At 38.3% G+C, this 25,625-nt stretch overlaps 2 protein-coding genes across 4 annotated transcripts in view; one reads left to right on the top strand and one right to left on the bottom strand.

Moving 5' to 3' along the window:
- Window positions 1–1,095: 1,095 nt before the first annotated feature.
- On the bottom strand, window positions 1,096–13,718 carry GOLT1B (golgi transport 1B). Of its 2 annotated transcripts, XR_004483818.2 has the most exons (6): window positions 13,560–13,718; window positions 8,335–8,426; window positions 6,757–6,935; window positions 5,826–5,907; window positions 3,093–3,633; window positions 1,096–2,888 (listed from the first exon to the last, which is right to left on the bottom strand). XR_004483818.2 is itself a non-coding variant. In XM_004270933.4 (5 exons), the coding sequence occupies exons 1-5, from the start codon at window positions 13,582–13,584 to the stop codon at window positions 3,595–3,597; spliced, it is 417 nt and encodes a 138-aa protein (XP_004270981.1). In that variant the 5' UTR covers window positions 13,585–13,718; the 3' UTR covers window positions 1,096–3,594. The 2 variants fall into 2 exon arrangements, 1 of the variants encoding a protein (XP_004270981.1); XM_004270933.4 differs by having other exon boundaries at window positions 1,096–3,633.
- Window positions 13,719–13,835: 117 nt separating this feature from the next.
- Window positions 13,836–25,625, top strand: part of RECQL (RecQ like helicase) — a 33,801-nt gene continuing 22,011 nt past the window's right edge. For both annotated transcript variants that reach the window (XR_007469938.1, XM_033430255.2), the window contains exons 1-4: window positions 13,836–13,942; window positions 16,260–16,307; window positions 23,969–24,166; window positions 25,056–25,235. Coding sequence is in view for 1 of the 2 variants with exons in the window: in XM_033430255.2 (XP_033286146.1) it covers window positions 16,292–16,307; window positions 23,969–24,166; window positions 25,056–25,235 (394 nt within the window). In the remaining variant the exon portion in view is untranslated. The remainder of the gene's footprint in view (window positions 13,943–16,259; window positions 16,308–23,968; window positions 24,167–25,055; window positions 25,236–25,625) is intronic.

The following is a 25,625-nucleotide window of genomic DNA, read 5'->3' as shown; positions in this document are numbered from 1 at the left end:
TTATGACCCAGCAATCCCACTACTGGGCATATACCCTGAGAAAACCATAATCCAAAGAGTCATGTACCACATGTTCATTGCAGGACATGGAAGCAACCTAAGTGTCCATCGACAGATGAATGGATAAAGATGTGGCACATATATACAATGGAGTATTACTCAGCCATACAAAGAAACGAAATTGAGTCATCTGTAGTGAGATGGATGGACTTAGAGACTGTCAAACAGAGTGAAGTAAGTCAGAAAGAGAAAAACAAATACCATATGCTAACACATATATATATAGAATCTGAAAAAAAAAATGGTTCTGAAGAACCTAGGGGCAGGACAGGAATAAAGATGCAGACATAGAGAATGGGCTTGAGGACAAGGGGAGGGGGAAGGGTAAGCTGGGGCAAAGTGAGAGAGTGGCATGGACATATATACATTACCAAATGTAAAATAGCTAGTGGGAAGCAGCCGCATAGCACAGGGAGACCAGCTCAGTACTTTGTGACCACCTAGAGGAGTGGGATAGGGAGGGTGGGAGGGAGATGCAAGAGGGAGGAGATATGGGGATATATGGATATGTATAGTTGATTCACTTTGTTATAAAGCAGAAGCTAACACACCATTGTAAAGCAATTATACTCCAATAAAGATGTTAAAACAAAACACGAGATGGGTTATTTTGCAATGCTAAAGTTTTAGAATTTCTTAATAAAAATACATCTGACCATTGTTATGGATTGAATGTGTTCCCTCCAAATTCACATGTTGAAACCCTAACCCCCAACATCATGGTATTTGAGAGTGGGCCTTTGGGAGGTAATTAGGTTTAGATGAGGTTATCAAGATGGGGCTCCTCATTAAGGGATTCGTGTCCTTATTAGGAGAGAGATGAGAACTTGTTCCTTCTCTTTTTCTCTGCCATGTGAGGACACAGTGAGAAGGCAGCTGTCTGCAAGCCAGGAAGAGGGCCCTCTCCAGGAACTGAATCTGCCAGCACCTTCATTTTGGACTTCCCAGGATGCAGAACCATGAGAAATAAACACCTGTTGTGTAAGCCAGTCTATGGAATTTTGTTATAGCAGCCCAAGTTGAGACAACCACCAGTTAATAGAAAAGTACCCTTTTATTGAGAAGTAAGACAAGTGTATTTACAATATTCAACTGTTAGATCATATAATCTGTGAGACTTTTAAAAGCAGCAGTATTCCAGGAATTACAATTTATAAGGGGAAAAGGAAAACATTCCAAATAGGTTTCTGTTTACAGAAAATACATTTGAACAATGCCAGAAACACTTAAGGCTAAGTAGTATTAGACCTTCTCCTCCGTCTTTATAGCAATAATCAGAGAATGTTTTTTGTCACAAAGACAGAAGGCTAATTGTGGAAAGGAAGAAACAATATGATGTACAGTCCTTTCTGTCAGAAGACAAGTATGTTTAAAAATAGAGCCTCATCAATGGTTCTGAATAAGAAACATACAATGCTGCCAAGCAGTCCCAAACTCACATCTGAGATAAACTGTGGACTCATTTAAAGCTGAAAACTGCTCCAAGCCTCTGACTCTTACTAAGGACTGGGAGATTATCACATCCTTTACACATGTCTAATAATGCTTTCTGAAATAAGATTGCTGAAAAAGAGATCTCTGTTACAGTGCAAAGAATATTTTGATAGAAATTCATGTCTACAAAGGAGCTAAATAATACAGATGTTCCATACATTAACAGATACTGTTCTTGCTTTAAAAAGGTAGAATTATCTAGCCACTGTAAATAATACGGGTCAGTCAAAAATATGTATAACAGAGTCCTACAGGGCAACTTGTATAAGTCAATCCCCAAAATATGTATATATTTGACACTCTCCAAGTGAGGATATTACTTTTTTGAAGAACATTAGACACAACACTAGGTTTCTTATTATTCCATGAACTATTGAGGTAGGAGTCTCATTTTGTCAATGTCATCTGTTTTCACAGATTATAAGTCAAATGCCAGTACCAAAAAGACAGTAATCCACAAGGCTGAACCATTAGACTATCTACCAAGTCCTTCCTTCTTTAGATGAGCAAGGTTGGAACTTCTCTGTGCATCAAGAGATTTAACTAAAAATAACATAGGCTGTAATATATTTCGTAGACACATTTGTCAATAAAAATCACAAATTTCAATTATGATTTTATACATTAAAAAGCTTTGCAATTGTTAAAAAAAAGAGTAAATAGTATAATCATTAGTGGTAAAACAAATAGTACTATGACTCTTGAAATGTCTTCCTACATCTATCAAAAGGGTGCCACCTTGGAAAACTACTAATGAAGAAACAACTACTGTTTCCTACTGCCTGTCAAGCAGCAACAGTAGAAAAGACAACACATCATTTTTGTAGTGTCATGTTTTTCAGAACTATAGCCAGTTTAATTACAGCAAAATAATTTAGTATGTGAACTCAGATATTCTCTCCATGAACTCAAATGAAGAGTGATCATATGAAACACACATTATGCATATTGATTTTTGTTATGAAAAAAGCTGAAAAGAAGGGAAAACTTGGCTTATGTAAATAGCCCTTAAAAAACAGCTGTAAGTTTAACCTTTTAACACTGTACATCTTAAAGTAAATATTACCAGTAGTAATTTTATGAAAAGCAAAATAATAAATCACCACTAAATTGTAAAAAATAAAAGAAAAAGAAAAACTGGATCACAACATGGAAATATCCATTTGGGCTGCATCATGTAGTATCTTAAATAACAAACTATTCAATGAAATGAGCTAGGTAACAGACTCCTACATCACCAAGAATGCTTTTTTTGTTAAATGCTTACATGTCATGAAAGATACAGATGCTCACGTGAGAGTCCCAAGAAGTATGAGGACTTCCAGAATGTGTTCCTGAAAGAAAAAGTGCTGAGTCAGCTATAACTTAGAAACTACAAGCTAGTAAAGAATGACCTTTGCATATTCCAACAAAGAATATCTAGTTCAGATTTTCATCTGGCTTTAAAATATTAAGATTCAGAAGAACCACAAAAGTTTTATTTTAACCATACGTTTACCAAAAAAAAAAAAAAGAGAAAGAAAAAAAGTGATTCATACGTCAACACTGGGTTTTCCTGGTTTTAATATATCACGATGACATAATCCAATCTAACTCATGCACCACTTTCAGAGACACAGTGCAACTGGAAATATTTTCGCTGCTGCAGAGGACATTACAGTTCTAAAAAGCAAATGCCTATGGGTGTGCTTGCATCTTCAAAATAAAAAGAAAAGAAACAGGCACTACAGTTCTCTAAGGATGGCTGTGTTTCACACATTGTGGAAAAACAGTAAAAATCCCCTTCAAGAGTTTCAATATGCATTGTAACATAGATTTCATCTCCTTCGGTTTGCTTGCTGACTTCTTAGATGACTTGGTTAGAAGTCTGTTTTCACTGCTTCTTTGTTAACTGCTGTTGCTACTCTGTAGGCTATACGTTTTAAACTTCTGTAAGGAACATTACAAGCTATTTCATGTAATTTAATTTTGTGCTGAATATTCTTCAAAGGATTTTATAAATAATACAATATTTTAAATGAGTCTTCAATTCACTTGTTGTTATACCATATTGTTGCTTTCTCCGACTTTATCTACAAACTGCAAGAAGAAAAACAGATAATTAAATGAAAGCCTAGGGCACTATAAAATATTACATCAACACTTCAAATGTTGATTAAAAAACCCAGCTTTATAAGATTTGTGGAAATTTAAGGTATGACTGACAACGATTAATCCAGTACTACTCACCACCATCTTCTGACACATAAATGTATATAAAAAAAATTTTTTTTCTATAAGTTGTTTCTGCATGACATGTTACACATATGACTTTAAGGGTGCAATACAAGAAACACAATGCAATTAATAAAAAAATTGGATAAGATGAAGCTAACGCTGCTAGCTCAACAAAAAAAAGTAAAAAAATAAAAAGCTGAAATGTCAGCCATTCATGCATTAATGAACCCAATAAGGTATTTCAACTGACCATTATTGTGGATCTCTTCTGGGCCTATGTAGTCTTTGAACAAACAGATTTAGCTCCATTAAGTTCAATAATTAACAACAGCTACTGACTAAAAATACTTTAAATGTGTATTCTGGACTTCAGACTGAAAGTGGCAATGACATTAAAAAGAGACTTAATGATGCAAGCATAAATCGATAATTATGGAACATAAGTTTTAACACACATTAATGTAAGTGGTTATTTACTTTGGTTACTCCACCCCAAATATAAAGCAACTGGGCTTTCTTCAGCATTCCAGATGGTAATGCAAACAGATGTTGAAACAAAGTAATTAGTGAAGATATTAAAAGTTACATAACCCAAGTGACTATATAACACTACCAAAATCTAGCAATCATCTAACCCTTTCTTTCATTTCATTATTCACATTTTTACTTAAGCATTTATTATAATGAAGTAATAATAATAGGAAACACAATTTATAGTATTGGATGTCCATTTATGCAAATACTGAAGAATCCTTAAATTAAGGACATGATTAATGATTACAGCTCTATAACTAGAAGTTTTAGTACATTCAAAAGACATTCTAGGTATAAACAACATTGACTACTGTATGAGTTTGGGGATTAATGCAAATGAATCAGGATATACCCCTACAAGCCTAGGTTCTAGCATTTTATATAATCGCAAATAGATCAATTGGCACACTGAAACTAAAAGTTGCTCTCAAAGCACTCATGGATTCATTAGAATTTTACGGTAAATTTAGGTGGAGAGAAAGCACAACATTGTCTCTCCAAAGGTAACTTCAAAAAATGTCTAGGTTATCTGGGCTGCAAGGTTCTGATTTGAGGATGGAAATGAGATTAGGCTTATAGTGGTACCTATTTTTAGTGGGTAAGCCAACCTTTAGCTCTTTGAGAATTCAATAAATGCTATGAACGACCTCTCTAGAAGCATCTACAAAAGTCTGCAAACAACTTTAAGAAGTTGACTGCCCGCCCTGGAGAAACAGATTTGACAAGACTGTTCTAACCGTGGACAGAGCTAGGAACGGAATTTTATCATCTGACTCCCAGTATCACAGTGCTTTATTTAATTGTCTTAAAGCACTCCATTTGGTGATACAGTCTAAGAGAGAAAACATTTGTAAGAAATAATGGTGTCCTTTTATATTATCGCTTCTAAAATTAGAGATCATATAAAAGTTAATTGAAAAGTGCCTTGAACTCTCAAAGAGAAAGGCAGCATAGCATATCAATCCAAGTTACATGAAAAAAGAGAGAACAACATTAAAAATGGATACAGTGAAACCAAATTTCAGGTTCTATAGGTTTAGCAATGATTATTTTCTCTGGTATTCATGGTAACCACGATCTATGCGATGCAACCACTCATATCATAATAAAAAACTTATCAATCATGTATCAATTCCTCAAATTTCTACAAAGAGCATCAGACAGCATTTATCTTTAAAATTTTTATTTTATTTAAATAACTTTTAAAAATTATTGAAGTATAGTTGATTTACAATGTTGTATTAATTTCTGCTATACAGCAAAGTGATTCAGTTATACGTGTGTGTGTGTGTGTGTATACACACACACATACACATTCTTTTTTATATTCTTTTTCATTATGGTTTATCACCTGATATTGAATATAATTCCCTGTGCTATACAGTAGGACATTGTTGTTTACTCATTCTATATATAATAGTTTGCATCTGCTAACCCCAAACTCCCAAGCCGTCCCTCTCCCCAGATAACATTTATTTTAATGGTTTAAAAAACATATTGTTAAATATATGATTACTTACTGATCTAATTCCAGGTAAATTCAAGAGTGATCCAAGGACTGGCACTCTTCTAATAAATCCAACAACCACAGGAAAGAAGCCCCTGGGAGAGGCGGAGAAAGTTCTTAGAATGAACACATTCTCTATTACCAAAATGAACAGTTAGCCATGTAAAAAGAAAGGATCCTGTTAAAGTTTTGAATGTTTTAAGAGACTTCAAAATTCAGTTATTCCTTACCTCTCCCTGGATTTGATCCCTTCCTTAGTTGTGCTCATAACATTCTGTTTATATAGATATAAACATCTATAATGGCATTACTATTACATCCTACTGGTACCTTTACAGTCTATTTCCCATATTAGAAATGAGAGATTCTCTAAAGCAGATTTGGCACTTAATAATGTTTGTTTCCTGTGGGCAATATGGTGCTTGGCAGATAGAAGACAAATGATACACCTTTCTTGAATAAATAATTAAACCAACTTACTTGAAAGTATTTTCTCACACTGCATACTATTATTTACTGGGTAAGTGGCATTTGTAAAATATTAACTGATCAAAACCTCCCATAATGTATTTGGTCCAAAATTTTCTAATATCTGCATGCATTAAAGAAAGTGTCATCAAGTGACAGTAACTGTACAGCATCAGGTCTACATATTAAAATGCTGGATCTATCTATCTATCTATCTATCTACCTATCTATCTATCTACCTACCTATCTATCTATCCATCTATCACTGTCTGGTTGATGAAAATACCAAACATAAACAGAGTGCCGTAAAATGCCAACAAAATAAATTTTATTGCATTGAAAATACTTTATAAAATAATTTATACCCTGACATAAGCAATCATCTGCATCTGATAAACACATCTGGGTTTCTGTAATAATTATATGACATTATGGTTTACCTAAAGAGAAACAATAAAATAAAATGGTTGCCTTACCTGAACAAGAGAAAGAATCCATAAATTTCGAAAATCATGCCTATCAAAGGCCAACCAATCAGGACTACAAATACACCACCCAGGAAAAATCCTGTAGCTTTCATTTTATGTTTTTGGAAGAAGAATCTGAATGTTCTTTCTAAACCAATTACAAAAGCCAAGCCAGCCACAAATAAAACCTAGAAGAGGAGGAAAACGTAACACAGAAAAAGCAGTTAAATGCACTGCATGTGTTTGAAGGGGTAAGGTCAAAGCTAAATATGATAAAAAAAGACGTGGCTTTTAATGTGAGCAACTGGCCAGAGAAAACGACAATGCACACCAAGAGGCAGAACCACGTTAAAGCTGTAGTTGTATCCCACTCTGTTCAGTCCTCTTCTATCTTGATTAGATGAAGAAAAGAGAAACAAAGAAAGATTAGGTGTCACCCAGCAGCATCTGCTTCTGCAGTGGTTTCCCCAGCTTTAGCTAGATGGCGATGGCTTAGTCAAGCAGATGAGCGGCAAGGCAAGAGAGGGAAGGTGCCCGTAAATATGTCAACCGAAGGTACTCCTGGTTCTGAAAACTTGATCAGGGGTGATAGGAGTTCCTATGGATGGGAGAAAACCTGACATGGCCCAGTTGGTAGTAGAAGAAACCACGCAAAGCCAGCAAGAAGATCCTAGTTTTATTAATTCCGGAAATCTGGGAGCAGCAGAAATGAAATACAGCCATGCATTCTCAAATATACTTATAGTTTGTATGTTTTCAGACAATGGACAAGAGATGGTGATTGACTAAAAGCCTGCGTTTTCCCAGGTTTTATTCCCAAATACTTGCCTTTCTTCATAACCATTCTTCAGCGAAAAATATTTCACAAAAGTATTTATTAAGCCTAATGGTTCAGCTTCACATTCTGAGATACCAATGCTGTTTATATTATTGTTTATTAAAACATTAATTTTGAACAATTGTTACCCTTTATATTTTCCAATGTCCAATTAAAAGCCCAATGTTAACATACACTTCAAAAATATTTTATCGTTATTCAGTGAGTTTATTGCCCTCCTAGAAGGGTTATTATTTACTTCTAGAACTCTTGCACAGCCTTCACACATGGACAACAGAGTACACATTCCAAATAAACAATATACACAGCTTTCTTAGCAGGTCAATTATTAATATAGATATATTTTTTAAAGGTTTAAGTGGTTTTTAAAAATCTGTTCATTTTATGCTATTTAAGCAAATGTTAAATCTCAGATGTGTAAAGTCAAAACATTAACAAATTTACCAAGACATGGGGCTATCAAGTCATCTATTTTGAACTATTTGAGGCAGTCTTGATTTAATCTATTGTAAATCACATAGCAAACACTTAACAGAGCAGTTATGGAATTAGAAAACTTCATTAAGCATTTATCTTTTATTTAAACAGAAAGCTGACAGGATCCACCCCTGATGAAATCAGAGGATGTAACAGGAGTCTTCACATGAGCAACAGTGAATTACTTCCCCCCGATTTCATAGCAGGCAATAATTCATTAGTAGTTAAAACTTCCTTATGAATTTAGTTAAAATAGATATTGAAAAACTCACATTTCCAATAGCCAGTAGTGCTTTGTCAAAAAAGAGAATCATTCCAAAGAACAGGAAAAACACTCCAAATCCTGTTAATCCCATTCCAATTTCTGCAATATAAGTTATATGGTTAAGGGTACAGCGAAAGTAAAGTTACATTAAGATCCTCATAAACTAAGCAAGAAAAAATTTTCAGTTTTTCTTTTGACTGATATAAGGAAATAGGACCCCAACATTGCAGGTTGACATAACGACATTCGTTAAGATCCTGAACAAATTAAATTAACAACAGAAAATTACTCACAAAATTTAAAATATGAATGGGAATTTCTAATCCTTATATGAGAGAGAGCATTTCTCACAAACATATTCATAATAGAGAAAGACAAATCAGGAATCTAAACCTTTGATTTTATTATTTTTTCCCTCCCCAGAGCCCTTCCGGCATCAGACATAAGTATGTGGGTTCACTTTTGTCTCCTCTTCTCCTTTCATATTCCATGACTAGTATTTGTATGCACAATATCTGCAGTTCCTTCTTTCCCTTCTGAAAACGAATTCCTTCCTTAACCCACTGGAAATGCTATGGGAGGTCAGCACAGACTGCTTCTCACAATGACAACAGGAGAGATTTTGAGTCAAGAAGCCGTCTCCTCCAAAGTTAATTTTCAGACTTTTAACTTCTTCATGGCTTATTATGGATTTATCTTCTACAAGTCTCTCTCAACTATGTATCCATTCACATATTTAGTCTAAGAGTCCTAAAATAACCTCTCTAACATTTCAAAGAACATTGTTTTACCTAATATTAATATTCTGGGTTTTTACTTTTTCATTCAAAAACAAAGAATTGTTGATCAACTCCTAAATGCCAGCAACTGTTCTAGGTACTGAGTATAGAGTGATGGACAAAGTATAAGCTTTTACGTCTATGGTTACTCTTTATACAAAACTAATATTTTATTGCCTTTACACTCCCTAGACTTATCTTTATGTCTGAAGAGTCTTAACTTTCTAAGATTACAGTTGTACTAATTCTGTTAACGTTACAAAGCACAATCCACGAAATTAGTTCCTTGATCATTTCAGTTTTGATTTCAGGAAACAGTCACCAATCCTTATTTTACCAAGCAGCACTATCTGCATAAAATAATAAATCAGACCGAAACTGCCATATTTTGGGAAACACAATTTTAAATACACAATAGTGATTTCTGATCTGTTACTTAACTTTTTTGCCTCGGCTCCAGAGAGCTAAAATCTAAGTCACAGCTACTTAAAAATTTAAGCCATGTAATATGTTATGATGAGTTGAAAATTTACATCCTATGCCTTTTTCGACATCCTTCACCTCAATTTACAGTTAACTCTTGCCTCCCATTCCAGCTGCCTTGTTCTCCGAAAGTTAGTCTAAAAGAATTCGGGTACCTGTCCATAAATACACTGGTAAGTGTATTCCACGGACACAAATTCTCATGAAAATTGGAGGCTCATACCTTCATGCTTAAATGCTTTAGGAGAATTTAACCAAATAACTGTTCAGGTGTCGGACATAATTTCCTACAGGAAAATATGGACAAAACAGCAAGGACAATTCCATTAAATAACTATTTAGTAGTTAGGATTTAGTCACTGGCAGCTGAGTTATTTAAATACAACTCATTTCTATCTTTTCACAAATTGTCCTAATGATTATGTACACATTTTGAGATGTTTGTTCATCAGAAAGGAAACTATATGGCAATATGCCTACTATGTATTGAGAATTTACCATGAATTGCCCATTACGAGGTGCTTTACGTATCTTACAGAACTTAATCCTCCCCATACTACTGCAAGGTAGGCATCATTACATTATTCTAGAGATTTTTTTTTGCCAGGTTAAATATGTTTGATTAAATGAAATTCAAGGGCACTGGAGTAGGCTGGACTTCTGGGAGAAGCATCTTTAGGTTTAATATAATTAGTTTGTTACTAATATAACTAAGGAGATGTCAGTATGAAATTGACTGCAGTGGAAAAGGACAATGTCTGTACATGGTTTTACATTTAATGAGATGTTTATACAAATATGTCATAATTCCTTTAGCAAAACTGGGGTGTTAAAAAGTAGCACCAGCCCCATGTTTCATGTGGGCAACTGAAGACTCAGATTAATAATTCACCCTTGATCACAGAATCAGCAAGTGTGCGTGTGGAGGGGGACAGGTGCAGGGAGGGACGGGGGTGTGGTGTGGAGTCCGTCTAGAATTCAAATCCAGTCTTCAGGCTCCACATCTTACAACTATAACAGGGGAAACCAAACCATTCCCACTACTTTATCCAGTGTCGTACAGAAAGAGAGGGTTGCCTATAACATTTTTGCCCAAACGGACACTAGCATGTTATTGCCCAACAGTCCCTGATCTGAATGGGTCAAAAGTCTCAAACTGACCTCGCTGTGTTATTTTCTCCCCTCCAGAATTCCATTCTTGCCTATGCCTATGTATTCACAAGCCCTCTGGTTATTAAAGCCCTACTTGGAGCTGCTCTCTCACCACCAGAATCATACACAGTAAAATAAACATCTTCCTCTGTGCACTATCAAACCTTCATTCCCGCTCGTGCACGCACGCGCACACACACACACACGTGCACACACACACACACGTGCACACATGCGTGTTTTTAAAGCATAATCTGATAAAAGCAGTCTAATAAAACAAATGTATCTAAAATCAAAAGCTTATTGTAGAAATTTGATAAGGAGAGCTGTTCTTAATCCAATGACAATCACTGTTAGCATTCTGATATCTTATTTAAGACATTTTAAGGCAGCATTGTCTTTCTTACTATGCCCATTCCTTTCAAAAAGTAAAAATATCACAATAAAGAACTCAATTGAACACCATGGTAGAATTTCAGGCAATGTGACATAATGAAGTAAAGATTTAGAGGCAGCATAGGAACTGCCCCACTCCAGCCCCCTCAATAAATCTTGTGGGGTTTTTGGGGGGTGGGGTGAGGTAGAGGGTGCTAATACAGAATTCCTTAAAACAATTATGAATTGCTATTTACTATGATCAGTACTTGGTCTGGTACTTCTCTTCCAGAATCAGGATCCCAGAATAATTTTGGCAAGTCACTTGAATGATGGCTGATTCCTACAGTTAAACACACACACAAACACCATTTGAAATCCAAAGAGCTTTTGGGTCACTAATCATTTTGTGTTCTGATCCACTGTCTTATCTAAAACGCTTGGCAAATGCGCAGCAAAGAGTATAATTTCATCCTCCTCATCAATTTAATGAAGTGAGGAGAATGCTTCTTATTCTGCCCACATTCTAACCCAACCCCCTTGTTTTGGTTTTTGGAAGGATGTAAATCAGGCACTTGTCCCTATAAGACTTCAGTAGAAAAGAATCTCTACACACAGGATAAGCAGTTCATATATTTACCTATGTAATAATCACAGACTAAGATAGGAAAGTTAGATAGGAAAACTATGTAGAGATTAAGTACTTCCTCTGAGTAATTAGTAGTATTAGAAATAAATCCTAGCAATTTATGTATACAATTCTGCTAAATTCTGGGTTTCAACTGAGAGCAACAGAGCACTGCATCATAAAGAAAATAGGTTCTGAATATTCTACACAGTCTCTCAAAACACAATCAATGCACAATTCTAAAGGATAAATATCTACTGTTGAAACTCTTTTTGCTATGGAACAATTTCATCATTCTAAGGTAGATTTCAAATAAGCTTTATAGCAAGTCTTCTTAGATGCTAGTAGGGTACCGTGAAAAGAACAAAGGTTTTTGAGCCAGCAGACTTGGGATCAAGTCTTGTTTCTGTCACTTTCCTCATGATTATACACTGAATTTCTTCTGAGCCTCCTTTAATTTATAAGAGACATACTCCTCTTTGCTCTACAGGGCTCTTATAAGAATTAAGGATAACGATTTATATAAAAGCCCACGGTAAACTGAAATAAGATGCTTTTATACAATTATATACAATGGCTACTTTTATTATAACAGTAAACCAAAACATCCCACAAAAAACAAACAAAAACCCCAAACAAAAAAGGACTATACTTATATTTTCTCTGATCAGAATAGGCAGACCAAAATGGGCATCCAAGGTACAGACCCAGTCCAATTTGAGGAGGGGAAGGAGCCTGACTGGGGCGGCAGTGTGTGCAGGAGTTATTAGCTCGGTGAAGTTCAAGTTAGCCATGACTTGAATCCAAACCTTACGACTCCACTTTAAAACAGGGCATTTTTAAAGGAAGTTCTATTTTTATTTCAACAGACTGTTTAGTTCTTAAAATCTTTAAAATTCAAGTAAGTTATTTAAAAAAAGAAAAACAAAGGCGTGGCATGTAAAACAAAGTGAGATAAAAAGTCTATCACGACCATCAAAAGATAGGAAGCACTGGAAGAAATGTAAATACAAAATTATTAAGATTGACAAAAAGGGATAGAAAAGTGGAAATTTTATATTGATAGAAAAAGAAAACAGACAGCAATGTTAATCTTAGAGATAAGATAGGCCTGGAGAACTCTGTGGCAGGCAGAAAGATGCTAAAATAATAAAACATGCCACCAAAGCACAATATACAATATTAATGAAAGAAATCGTTTAACTGAACACAGAGTTTACTATTGGGGAGACAGTAGCCGGTAGAAAAGTGAAGTTGTTTCAAGGGACTTTTAAAAGGTTGCTTCCAGTAGTGGCAAAAGGCAAATACTCAAAATATTTAAGCGTAAGCACATTTTCAAAAACAGCCTATCATAGATGACATTTAAAACTCGGCCTCCCAAACAACCAGCAGTAACTTGTAGAGGACCCCAAGCATGTCACGTGCAGAAATGTCCCCAAGAGTGGGCTGCGGGCACAGCGCATCAAACTTTCTCTCGTGGCCACCCGCGGGAACAAAGCGCCCATCTCCCCGGGAGTGAGAGCTGCGCTACCCCGGTGCGAGACAGACGCTCGGCGAAAGCTCCCCCTCCCCAGCTAGGGCGTCTCCCCAGACCCCGACTCTCCCCCCAGGCCAGGTCCACCACCGCGAGTCTAGCCCTCGTTTCCTCCAGGCAGCCCTCCAGACGCCCACAGCCCTAGCTCTGTCTCGCAGGCCGCCGCCCCCATTCCGGAGCTTCATTCATTGACCCGGGAGGGCGGAGGGGCGGGCAGGCGAGACCCAGCCCAAGGAAGGGGTGTCCGGGGCTCGAGGCGGGGCCTCGGAGCAGGTACTTACTCTGTGTGTCCGTTAAGGAGATCATGGCTGCAGGGGTGAGGGCGGCGTCGATAGCACCTCGGAGCGGCCAGGGTGTGAAGCAAAGTCGAGAGAACGAAGCCGGGAAACAACCCAGGCGAAAGCCGCCACGTCTTCCGGAAACACGCAGCCGCCCACACCCCAATTCAAAGCCGTTCCCCATTGGCTAAGCCTGCTCCCAACATCAACCAATCACCTGTGGCTTTGTTCAGTGACGCACATGGTGGCCACACCCCTCGACCAATAAGAGAAGGGTATTACTTGCAATTGGTTGAAAGGACCGACCCGGAAGGGTGGATGCTCCTGGCTGGAAAGAAAGGAAAGCCTGGTGGCGGGAAGTTTTCGTTGGAGCGCGTCTGAAAGCGGTGAGTAGCGGACCTGAGGCAGGGGCGTTTTGGGGTCGGAGACCGAGGAGGGGAGGATGTCCCTTAACCCCCTGGGGAGACGTTCTGGGGTAACTCCCGTTACCGCTTTGAAACAGCTAATATTCCTTTTCCTGGCTGATGGGGAGGCCGGCTCATTTCCTTCCACCAATACATTGGGGAGAAACGGGCCCTCGCCCTTCTAATGGAACTCTCTATCATCGCTCAGCTCTAATGGAACTCGGTCCTTTAGGGGCACGTTCCACTGCCGACCGGTCTTTTTTTATCACCAGCCTTTTCCGTGCAGGAGGCTTGGGTACCACAGCCTGTTTATTTGCAACCACTGTTTACTGGGAAACGCCACTGGGAACGCCTAAGCGTAAGGGAGGGTATTATTAAATTGCTGTTGCGTCTAAACGCAGGGGGCGAGGAGTTGGAGGATGTGTGTGTGTGATTTAGCCTCTGGTACTTGGTGTCAAGCATGCATGACTGCCTGAGACCCTGTAAAATATTTCCTGAGGATGCTTGCAAAAGTTAAGATATAGCAAGTAAAACCACTGAATCATGGAAGTAGTAATTAGTAAAAGTTCATGTGTACACACCAAAAAGACAGTTTGCCAACCGGGAGCACTCAAATCGAAACATGGAATTAGGCTCAGGGCTATATTGTTATAAAGCAGCTTGTTTAGTAAGGACTGTTTATTCTTCACACTGATTGGTTATAATATTAACATTTTCTTAAAGGATAGGGAATTGATTAGTGGTTACCTCCTAGCAACCTTGGGAAACAGTTGGAGTTTTGCTTCTGATTTCCAGAGGCAGAAACAAAAAAATGCCCCAGGTCAAGTTAGTCTTTCAAAATAAGCTAAATTAAGTTTTGTTTGTATGTCTGTGCTGGTTTTGTCTGCCCAGGAAATTTTCAAGACTGGTCTCCGTTTGTTTTGGATTTTAACAGTGCCTAGGTATACTTCTGACACACATGCTATAGATAGCTCATTAATTTTTGAACATATTTTATGTTCAGATAGCTTTTGCTATTAAATCACATCCTTTGGGGAAGGAGTTTATGAGCAGTTTTTTAACAGTATAATCAAAGGAGTCGTTTAAAATAGTGGGGCAAAATGGTTGTAGATTACATCGTTTCATAAGTATAGAAAAACCCTCTGCTTTCAATCTCAGCAAACCTGAGCCTGCACTATATGCAAGGCACTGTGCTAGGCTATGTGGATACAGATGTGAAGGGACTCAATCCCTACCCCCCTGGAGAACCTTACAGTCTAGAGAAGGAGAATTATATTTCCACAAAATGGTGAAGACATATTCATATCGATCAAGAATTAGAAGTCCTTGGTTTACTCCCCTCCTTCAGTATCTTTTAGTGGTGTGGACCTTCCAAACTTCTTAGCAAGGTAAAGAAGACCCTACTTATTTTTCCAGCCTAGTGGTGACTACAGAATTCTACATGAGGAAGGGCATAAGGTCAGCAGTTTGAGTAAGGGTAGGGTGATGCCGAAGCTTTGGAGAACATTCTAAGTTAGTTTTGGAAAATATTGGTTTTCCATATCAGAGTTGGGGGAGGTGTTCCTGGAGATTATGGACAATCTAAATAAAGTTCCTACCCTCCAACCTGACCTCCTTCCACTTGCTCGTGTGTACTCTTAAGTTTTAGTCATTCAGAAATATTTTGAGTTCCTTAATACAAACCAGGCTTTTTCCCCACTTCTGACCTTTTCATGTTCTCTCCCTCTGAAATCTCACCCCTCTGTAGAATACCAATTCCTCTTTTAAGATTGAGTCTAAATTGTAACCCTTTAAAGCACATATTCAGTAAAATGTTAAATTATTAATTTGAATATTATGTTGATGGATTTTGCTTCATCTGGGATATTTGAATCTATCCAACTTGTTATTTGTAAAATAGCTTCCACCATCCCAATTTTAGAGACAGGGAAAGGGGCTGAGATGAACAAGTTGTTTAGGTTTGCTAAGATCACACAGTAATTTAGTGGTAAAGCTGTTTAACCTCAAAGCTTTGCTCTTTTTTTGTGACATCGCTTTGTGTCTGGTGGATATTTGTTCAGTGTTCTTGACGTCATACTTGTTATATATGTTTATGTGACTTTGGACACTTCTCTGAAATCTAGAGAATTTTCCATAAAAATGTAGAGTGGGAAGAAGCATGTAGTCCTTATTGAAAGGTCACTGCAGTATATAGTTTACTTTCTAACATTTTTTGTGCTTAGTAATGACATTATCATTGAGCATTATCAACAGTACTGTTTTTAAAAAGTTGTTGCTCTGATTTTTCTTTCACTTTTAGAAAGAAACTTGGCTCTCCAATTCAGCTTTAGAATGGCATCCATTTCAGGTTAGTGGAGATGATTACATTTTGTAGTTCATTCTCTTCTCTTTCTAATTGCATGTTTTTCTCTGTACCTTCCCCTCAATTTTGCTGTGAACCTTAAACTGCTCTAAAAAAGTCTTAATAGAAATTAATAAAAAATAAATTTTAAAAATACTTGTTTTAAAAATTTTGATTATAGAAGTGATGTTTTTTCAGATTTTTTTTCATTGTGGGAAAATGTACTTAATGAAATTTACCATTTTAACTGCTTGTAAGCATACAGTTCAGTGGCATTACGTGCCTGGCATTACGTGCATTTGCACTGTTGTGCAGTCATCACCATTATCCACCTCCAGAACTTTTTCATCCCTCCAAACTGAAACTTGGTACCAGTTAAACCCAGTCCTCCCTTCCCTGCAGCCCCTGGTAACACTATTCTGCTTTCTGTCTCTGTGAATTTGACCATTCTAGGTACCTAATTTAAGTGGAATCATACAACATTTGTCCTTTTGTGTCTGGCTTATTTCACTTAAGCATGTCTTTGAGGTTCATCTGTTTTGTAACATGTATCTTTTTAAGGCTGAATCATAGTCCATTGTATGTATATACCACCTTCTGTTTATCCATTTGTCTGTCAGTGGACATTGGGTTATTTCACTTTTTGGCTTTTGTGAATAATGCTGCTACAAACATTGTGTACAAGTATCCATTTGAGCCCCTGCTTCCAGTTTTGGGGGGTATATACCTACAAGTGGAATTGCTGGTTAACATGGTGTTTCTATGTTTAATTATTTTAGGAACTACTGTATTGTTTTCCATCGTGACTATCCCATTTTACGTTCCCAAAAAGCAATACATAAGAGTTCCAAGGAATGGTATGTTTCTTGATAGCATTTGGGAACTTATCAAGTAGACAATATAAATCATTTATAATCTCACTAGTCAGGTTAATACTGTAACATTTAGATGTATTGTTTTTCAACAAAATTTTTAACTTTTGTACATAATGTTTGGTAATGTGATTTTTAAAAACATAGTGTAGATATAGAGTATAGACATATTGTTAAGTAAATTCTATGTTGTAAATATTCTATTTTTAATACTGATCTGTATTTTATTGTTTTGAAGTGACATTAAACAATTAACACTTTTGGTGTTGAACTTTCAGTCTGTCTCCATTTTTAAAATGTAAAAAAGGTTGCATTGAACATCTTTGAATCAAAAGCTTTGTGTGCATCTCTGATTATTTCCTTAAGATAAGTTCCTGTAAGTGGAGCTATTTGAAACGTTTTTGAAGTATAAAAGAAAAACTTCCATTTGACCTTTTCCAGGCAGCTACTCTTGGTATTTTGGTATATTTCCATCCATTGCTTGTTTTTATAAACTTGGCTAGATTCTGTTGTGCTTATTAGTGAGGTCTTGCTGACTATTCAGTAAAGAAGTGGATGGCAGGAGTGAGGAACTTATTCTATGGTATTTTCCTGTCCTTTGTAGGATATAGTGAATATGGCCTTTGCTACATACTAGCACTAACAGTGGGGTAAAAAGATTAGGTTCTTTTCAAACTTTAAAGAAATGGTTTTCCTAAGTATGGCATCCTCCCATCTACCCCTAAAAACTACAATTTATTTAAATATAAATATGAAAAAAATAGTGACATAGATTTTGGCTTTGTCTCATGACTCATTCTCACAGCTTAAGGGTTAATAATAAATAGTAACAATTTAAGTTATATTAAATGCTAATCCAAATGTTCTTTACTAAGAGACAAAGGTGAGGGTTTCAGAGATGTTACGGAACCTTGCCTCAGTTGGGTATAGTTATTTTTGGAATGCATAAATGAGTTATTCTACTTAACAAGACTTTAAGCTTTCTCAGTAGGCTATGCTTTTAAAATAACTGAGTAATGACATAGATAAATTTTATTTAAGAGGAGATGCTTACTTTGAATCATTTTTACAATATTGTGCCCCTTTCAAATAACCCACCTCTTCTATTGTTCTACCCACTTGTCGAACTATATTTGAAATGCCTCTGAAGTTGCCTTCAGGCAGTTTATTGATTTGGATTTGACGGCTTCCCTTGTGGCAAATCACTTTCCTTTCGTTGTTCATTTCAGTATGGGATATTGCTAGAAAATGTGCTGTTTCTGAAGACTGATACCTCCCTTGCATCAGCTGTAAGCTTAGGAACTCTGGAGTGTGATCCCTGCTCAATACTATGTGCTCTTGAGATATATTATAGTAATAAGCCGTCTTTGTTACAGATTATTGAAATCTTTCACTTTTCAATCTCATCTCCAATAATACAAGTCATGTGTTGTCCGTGCTGGCAATAGAGGTGACATAATTTTGAACAAAACATTAAAAGACCCTGATTTATTACAACTAGCTCTATTTTCTTATACTCTTAGTCAATCAGGACTTTATCTAAGGTACGATGATACAGACTTTGTAGCGTAGTTTGACATTAACATCTCTGTTATGTAGGATTTGATCAGGAAGCAGAGCCACTATGAGAGATAGAAGGGACTAACTGTAGGGATTCTACTTGGTGTGAATATGGGAAGTGGTTAAGCTCTTTCTTTCTGTCTGTTGCCTCCGTGTCTGGAGCTCGGCCCAAAGTTGGAGGAGCCAGCAGTTAGGAAGAGAAGATGCATATGCAGTGGGGAATGCCCAAACAAACTGCTCCCCACGAAGATGAATCTTACCGGAACCTAGATCAGTCTCTTATTGCCTCAAAGCCTCCAGTGTAGGTGATGCAGGACCTGTCAAAATGCTCACGTCCTTCCCCGTGGAGTTGCATATGACCTGGCTGAGTGTTCAGAGAAGTCAAGGGAGGAGAACCAACAGGATCTAGAGGAGCTGCAGGCCCTGCTGTCTCCCTAAGGATATCTAGCAGCAGCTGGAATCATGGACCCAGTTGCTGCCCCATGCCAGTGAGGTCACCAGGCCTGACCTTGCACTGACCTTCTTAAATATGGAAAATATGGCGACGGCTTCACTTCCAGCTTCTAAATCTCTGGCTCCCCAACATGATACAGCTGTCCCTGGTCCAACGAAATATACACTGATCCTCTCCTCCGAAGAGGACAGGAATTCTTTTTCTTCATCTTTGCGTGACGCTCATTCCTCTTCTTGCTGAATCACATCCTTCTTGATAATCTTCTAACTTAAATCCTGAGATACGAGGTTAGAGACTATTAACACTTTTTATTTTAGAGTTTAGGGGAACGCGAGCAGGAACATCAATCAACCCATCCACCCATCCATCAACCGACCAACCAACCAACCAGCAACAAGAAAAACCCAAATTTGTCTTATATAGGAATGTCAAAATAAGGGAGGAATGCTTATAGCTATTGCAGTTCTTGGTTCTCACCTGATCATGTGGTCATAGCTATTATTTTATAACTGCCTTTTCAACTTCTCATTCCATATCCTTTTGTTCTCAGCAAGCACCTCACCTGGTCATGGGGCCTTGCCTGGTGGGATATGCCTTAGCAGTTTGCTTGTAATGAGTTTTTGTAGTTTTCCATTAACTCTAATCAGAGGACATGGGAATACCAAAAGACAGCCTAGAGGATCCCCTCCATTCCAGACACTTCTTTCCTCTGCAGTGTCATAGCAATCCAGTTTCCTTGAATGGTCAGGATCACTCCCCCCAGCCAGTCCAGTAACCCCCTTCTTTGCCTGTTGATTTCCTGTCGTGAGGAATGCAAACTGGCCAAGTGGTAGTCAACTCCAGTTAAATGGAACCGTTGCTTTTCCTCCTGGTAGAAGAGTTCTTCCTCGCTAACTGAGACCTCTAGACCAGCAGAGTCCAAAGTTTCAGGGATGGGAAGCAAACATTTCACTAGTGGCAGTGGGAAGAGCACTATTCACTGTTTGGATAGGTAAGCACACTTATCTGCCTTCCACTTGGTCTTTCCTACCATAATAGTCCTTACTCTTGGGTCAGGAGACCTACGTGTGAACTCAGCCAGTTGCTGAATATACCTGTTCTAATTATGCCTGCTGGAACTGGGGAAGTAACCACAGAGTAGGTTGGAGGACCTCCTAACCCACTGTAAGATGCACCCAAGCAAAACTGCATTGATCGTCGGCTTTGCTTGTCCAGTCCGTACTCTGACTGGTGGATCACCGTGGCATTTTAGTTCTCCAGGAATTATCAGTTTAGAGTTGATGTCTGGTAATTTCTGAGAAGTTATTTTCCTTTTCCCAGTACACAATTACCTTGATAAGTTTCTCTGGAGAAGGATAGTGGAAAGATCTACCACATAAATTTTTAGCTGTGTAGGAGAGTCCTTTTTCAAAGGGCCCCAACTTCCACTTTATACAAGGGACTCTAGGTCTATAAACTGGCCATTTCTGGGAACTGGTTGAAGGACTATGTCTCCGTTGCGGTGATTCAAATCAGGCTTGTGTTTACCAGAATCAGGCCTTTGTATTCTGCCTGTACAGATCAAGTCGTCTATTTCAATTTCAGACATCACGATCAGCTAGCTACTGCCGAAGACCTCTGTGGGTCAGACTGTTCTACTCTATTGATGGGTATGGCAGCCACATCTACGTTTCCTCTGGTCGTGAACTGAATTCCCAGCATTTAGCCCCCATGTCTTAGAATCCATCATTCTCGTTGATTCAGGTAGTCTAGTTCAAAGGCAGTACTTCCCATGGTCATTCCTGGCTTACAGAGAACAGCCACTCCAGCCCTCCCAACTTTCTGATATTCATCTTTGGGACTAGCTAAGTAAATTATTAGAGCCACTCCTGGCCACTATATTTAGCACACTAAATCTAGAATTAATTTCTTTCTTTTTTTTTTTTAAATTTTGTTGTTGGACTATGTCCTGTCTTTTTAAAAAATAAATCTATTTATTTATTTTTGGCTGCGTTGGGTCTTCATTGCTGCCTGGGCTTTCTTTAGTTGTGGCGAGCAGGGTCTACTCTTCATTGTGGTACGCGGGCTTCTCATTGCTGTGGCTTCTAGCTCTAGGCGTGCGGGCTTCAGTAATTGTGGCACACGGGCTCAGTAGTTGTGGCTTGCGGGCTCTAGAGCACAGGCTCAGTAGTTGTGTAGCACGGGCTTAGTTGCTCTGTGGCCTGTGGGATCTTCCCGGACCAGGTCTCGAACCCGTGTCCTCTGCATTGGAAGGCGGATTCTTAACCACTGCACCAACAGGGAAGTCCCTAAATCCAGAATTTCTTACTGAGTCCACACCAGTAAACTTGGCTTCATTCAATATTGTATGCTGTCCACCTTGATTTAGTAGCCTTAGGACCTGTCCCCACGTATACTCTCTAGTTTCTGGTGACGGATATTGGCAGATGCAACTCTTTTGGTGTGTGTCATGTTTTCTCACAGTTCACATTTTTATACCTCATCCTCTGGGGCCTCGTGGGTCTTGTAGCACTGGAAGGTGGTGGGGGCGGATCCTTCGAGTGATTAACGTGCTCTTGCAGGGCACCTACCTCAGGAAAAACCGTAACAGGCAGGAGGAGGCTGTTTCAGAAAGGGGGGGGGCAAAAAAGACTTGGCAGAATTAGTGGCTCAAGGTCCCCTGCTTCGTTGGAATCTGCCCATATGTTCCCATCCCGATTTCAGGGTCTCACTCCTTCCAAATCAATGTCCTAACTTTAACAGAAGAGTCCCTGCGAGGTTGGGAATTCAGTTTGTATCATAATTCAGCCACCTGCAGAATTTAAACTTGTTTGTATTCAGTAATCTCTGGAGATAAGGGTTTCGTTTAGGACAGTCATAGAAACTTTGAGGTCCCTTTATGGACACCCTGCATTTCTCTCATCAAGTGCTCCAGCATACTCGCAAGCAACCAACCAACCCCATTATTCTTACAAAAATGTTCTGTGACAGCAAACACTTGGTCACACAGAGCATTGCCTTCTCTAGGTACTTAATTACTGGTATCTATAGATGATAATTTAACTTTGTCTACTGCATGCTGTGGAATACCATTATCGCTTCTACTACTGCAGAGAGGGGTCATTAATACCCTTAAATCTAATCAGATCAGAGACTCAATTCCAGGTGGCCCAGAAGCGATTCAGAGAACCCATTAAGGTTCTGTTCCTCTGGGACAACATTTGGCATTGGTCAGGTTCCATCAGAGAAGCTGAATCATTATGAGTGATATAAGGGATTTATGCCAGGGATTAGTCTCTACATGATCATGGGAACTGGTGAAGAAGTCCGTTGCTGGTCTGGAAGTCACAAGAGCCAGCAGCAGGGTCAGGAGGATGGATGTGGCATGTGGGAGGATAAGGAAGAGCTGAAACGCACTAGGACCAAGTGGAACCTGTGTGTCATTGGGACTCATGTGATGTGTCACTGTCCCCAAGGCTCTGACCTCCAGGACGCTGGTGCCCTGCGGAAGAGCTGGTGCACTTGCCGCAGAAAGTTGCATTTGAACCCAGCCAAGGATTCAAAGAAGCTGAAGAAGCTGTGGGTAAACCTGCCCCTGCTTCTGCCCCCTGTCAGCAAGGTGAGCCAGCGGATCAACGACAACGGGAGTGAGCTGCAGCAACACCTGACCTTATGCCAGCCTCCTGACTGTAAACCTGGCTGCTGTTTCATTCCTACAGATTTCCCTGGTGGCCAGCCCTAACCAAGAATCATGCAGGCAGTTGGTAGAATAAAAAGCCACCGGAGCATCCTATTTTAAATCATAACTATAAGATTTCATCTCATGAAAAGATGAGATATATAAGATTTAATCTCATGAAAAGGCATTAAGACTGGACACTGACTGGGAATTCCCTGGCGGTCCGGTGGTTAGGACTCTGTGCTTTCACTGCTGAGGGCCAGGGTTCAATCCCTAGTCAGGGAACTAAGATCCCACGAGCCATGCAGCATGGCCAAGAAAAAAAACAAACCAAAAAAACAAAACAAAAACTGGACACTGATTAATGCAGGCAGATGTTTTAGAAAACACCAATCTATAAAATTTTTCTAGCTTCCACTGATGTGATATCAAAAGAAGTCTCACTTTGACTTTAATATTTGGACTGATTAGAGTCATATGTTAAGGCTTCTTTATAAGTTAGCATGCTGGCCTTGTAATGCCAATTCCAGTAGCATGCTTGATTTCTCTCTTTACTGTTACATCATTGTATTTATAATCACCGACTCCTTACAATGTCACAGTATGAACCCAAATATGAATGTTTTTGTAAAATGATAGCTAAGTAGTTAGGGTATGACTTTTAAATAATTTCCTCTTGCTTCAAAGTCTGGTCACTTTACTGAAATGATTTAGGAGATGGTTGGACCACTGCCCTACAACATAATAAAAAAAATTATTATTGATGAAATGCTTAACTGTGTGCCAGGTACTGTGTTAAGAACTTTCAATATGCTATCTCATTTAATTTGTTATAGCAGTTCTATGAAAGCTAGGTATTAATATTATCCCCATTTTACAGATAGGGAAATTGAGGCTCAGTTAAGTAGAAGGTACTTAGCCTGAGGTCACTCAGCCAGTAAGAGGAAGACCTAAGATTTAACTCGGGTCTGTGTGGCTCCAAAACACATGCTCTTAACCACTCTGCTATACTACGATAAGTATATAATTTTGATGGTGAGGAATACGTAAAAATCAATAATAAGGAAACCTAAAGTTGTGATTAACTCTGTCTGGTCATTATATCTTTTTTCCTCCCTCGTAGCTCTAAATGAGGAACTGGATTCTATAACCAGTGAGCTACATGCGGTAGACATTCAAATTCAAGAACTTCTGGAAAGGCAACAGGAGCTTATTCAGAAAAAAAATGTCCTAACAAAGAGACTAAAGCAGTGTTTAGAGAATTCTGATGCTGGCGAGAGCAGCGAATGTGATTCGTCACCTGCCTCTTGGAATAAAGAAGGTTTGCTCTTTTTTTGTTGTTTTTCTTTTTATCTTTGCCAGTTTTGTTTCTTCTCAGTTCTATGAACTGGAATTAAATCATTGTGCCTGGGTCAGTGCTTTCTAGTAGCTTAAGAGTTGAAACTAGCCATTCCTTAAGTGGCAGGGGAACTTGGAAGCAGACCATTCTTTACCCATGTTCTTTTTAATGAAGCCTTTATTATTCACAATGTATTATTTTGTCCAAATATGGTTTTAGCAACATTAATCGGTGCTTGGAAAAATAAGATATTTATTTAACTCAGTTTTCTAGGTTTTAACTAGAAAAAATTAAACAATTGAGAAAAAAATTCACACTTGTTAAAAGGCAGTGCATTCTCCTGCCCTAGTGAACAAACCTTTCTTGATTCAGGGTCTTGCCAAGCATCTTGTTTATCATTAATTGTGGAATACTATAACTCTTGAAAGAATTGAATTGCTTTTGTGGGCCTTTTTTTCCAGTGTTCATTTTTAAACAAGATATTTACACCAAAAATTTCAGGTAATCGTTAACTTTGTTCATGATAGTTGAGTTTTCTATGATGCTATGAATTTCCTGATGGACATGCAGACTGTTTTTCAAATACCTGACCAAACACCTTTCTCCTCTGTAAGTTATTTATCACCGGCAAATGTTGTCATTTTTTTCTGATGTACTTTTTCTTATGATATATCATTAAGTATGATTTTGCTTAGCATCGGGAATTAAACAGATCTCAAAATTATTATTATAAAAGTTAAATTGTCCATAGTATTAAAAGTCTTATATATTGATCTGATTCTTCTCTATTATAAAAACAGCCATTCACATTTGTGTCTCATTCATAATACTGAATAGTTCTAATCTATCTGGTTTGTTTTTCTCTTTCTAGATTTTCCATGGTCTGGTAAAGTTAAAGATGTTCTGCAAAATGTCTTTAAACTGCAGAAGTTCAGGTCACTTCAGCTGGAAACGATTAATGTAACAATGTCTGGAAAGGAGGTATTTCTCGTTATGCCTACAGGTGGGGGAAAGAGCTTATGCTACCAGTTACCAGCGTTATGTTCAGATGGTGGGTATTAATCAACATTAATTTAACGTGAAGAAACATCGTTTCTCTGAATATATCTTTAAGTCTTTAAAAAAAATGTCTAGCCCTATATTTGCCAAAATCAAGTGCATTTTTGTTTGATTTATCTCTCCACTAATACACTTTTAAAGGATTCACCTAGAGAGGGAATGTTAAAGACTGAGAGTAGGGCTTCCCTGGTGGCGCAGTGGTTGAGAGTCCGCCTGCTGATGCAGGGGACACGGGTTCGTGCCCCGGTCCAGGAAGATCCCACATGCCGCGGAGCGGCTGGGCCCGTGAGCCATGGCCTCTGAGCCTGTTTGTCCGGAGCCTGTGCTCCACAACGGGAGAGGGCACAACAGTGAGAGGCCCGCAAAAAAAAAGACTGAGAGT

Source organism: Orcinus orca, chromosome 11 (assembly GCF_937001465.1).
Source record: "Orcinus orca chromosome 11, mOrcOrc1.1, whole genome shotgun sequence".
NCBI classification, from domain to species: Eukaryota; Metazoa; Chordata; class Mammalia; order Artiodactyla; family Delphinidae; genus Orcinus; species Orcinus orca.
This window is presented reverse-complemented; position numbering and strand designations above follow the sequence as displayed.

Coding starts and splice junctions, on each gene's coding strand:
- GOLT1B (XM_004270933.4), bottom strand. CDS start 13,584: ATGATCTCCTTAACGGACACACAGA. Junction 5,908..6,756: donor GGATTCTTTCTCTTGTTCAG/GTAAGGCAACCA, acceptor CGCCTCTCCCAG/GGGCTTCTTTCCTGTGGTTG. Junction 3,634..5,825: donor ATTTACCTGGAATTAGATCA/GTAAGTAATCAT, acceptor TTCTTCTTGCAG/TTTGTAGATAAAGTCGGAGA.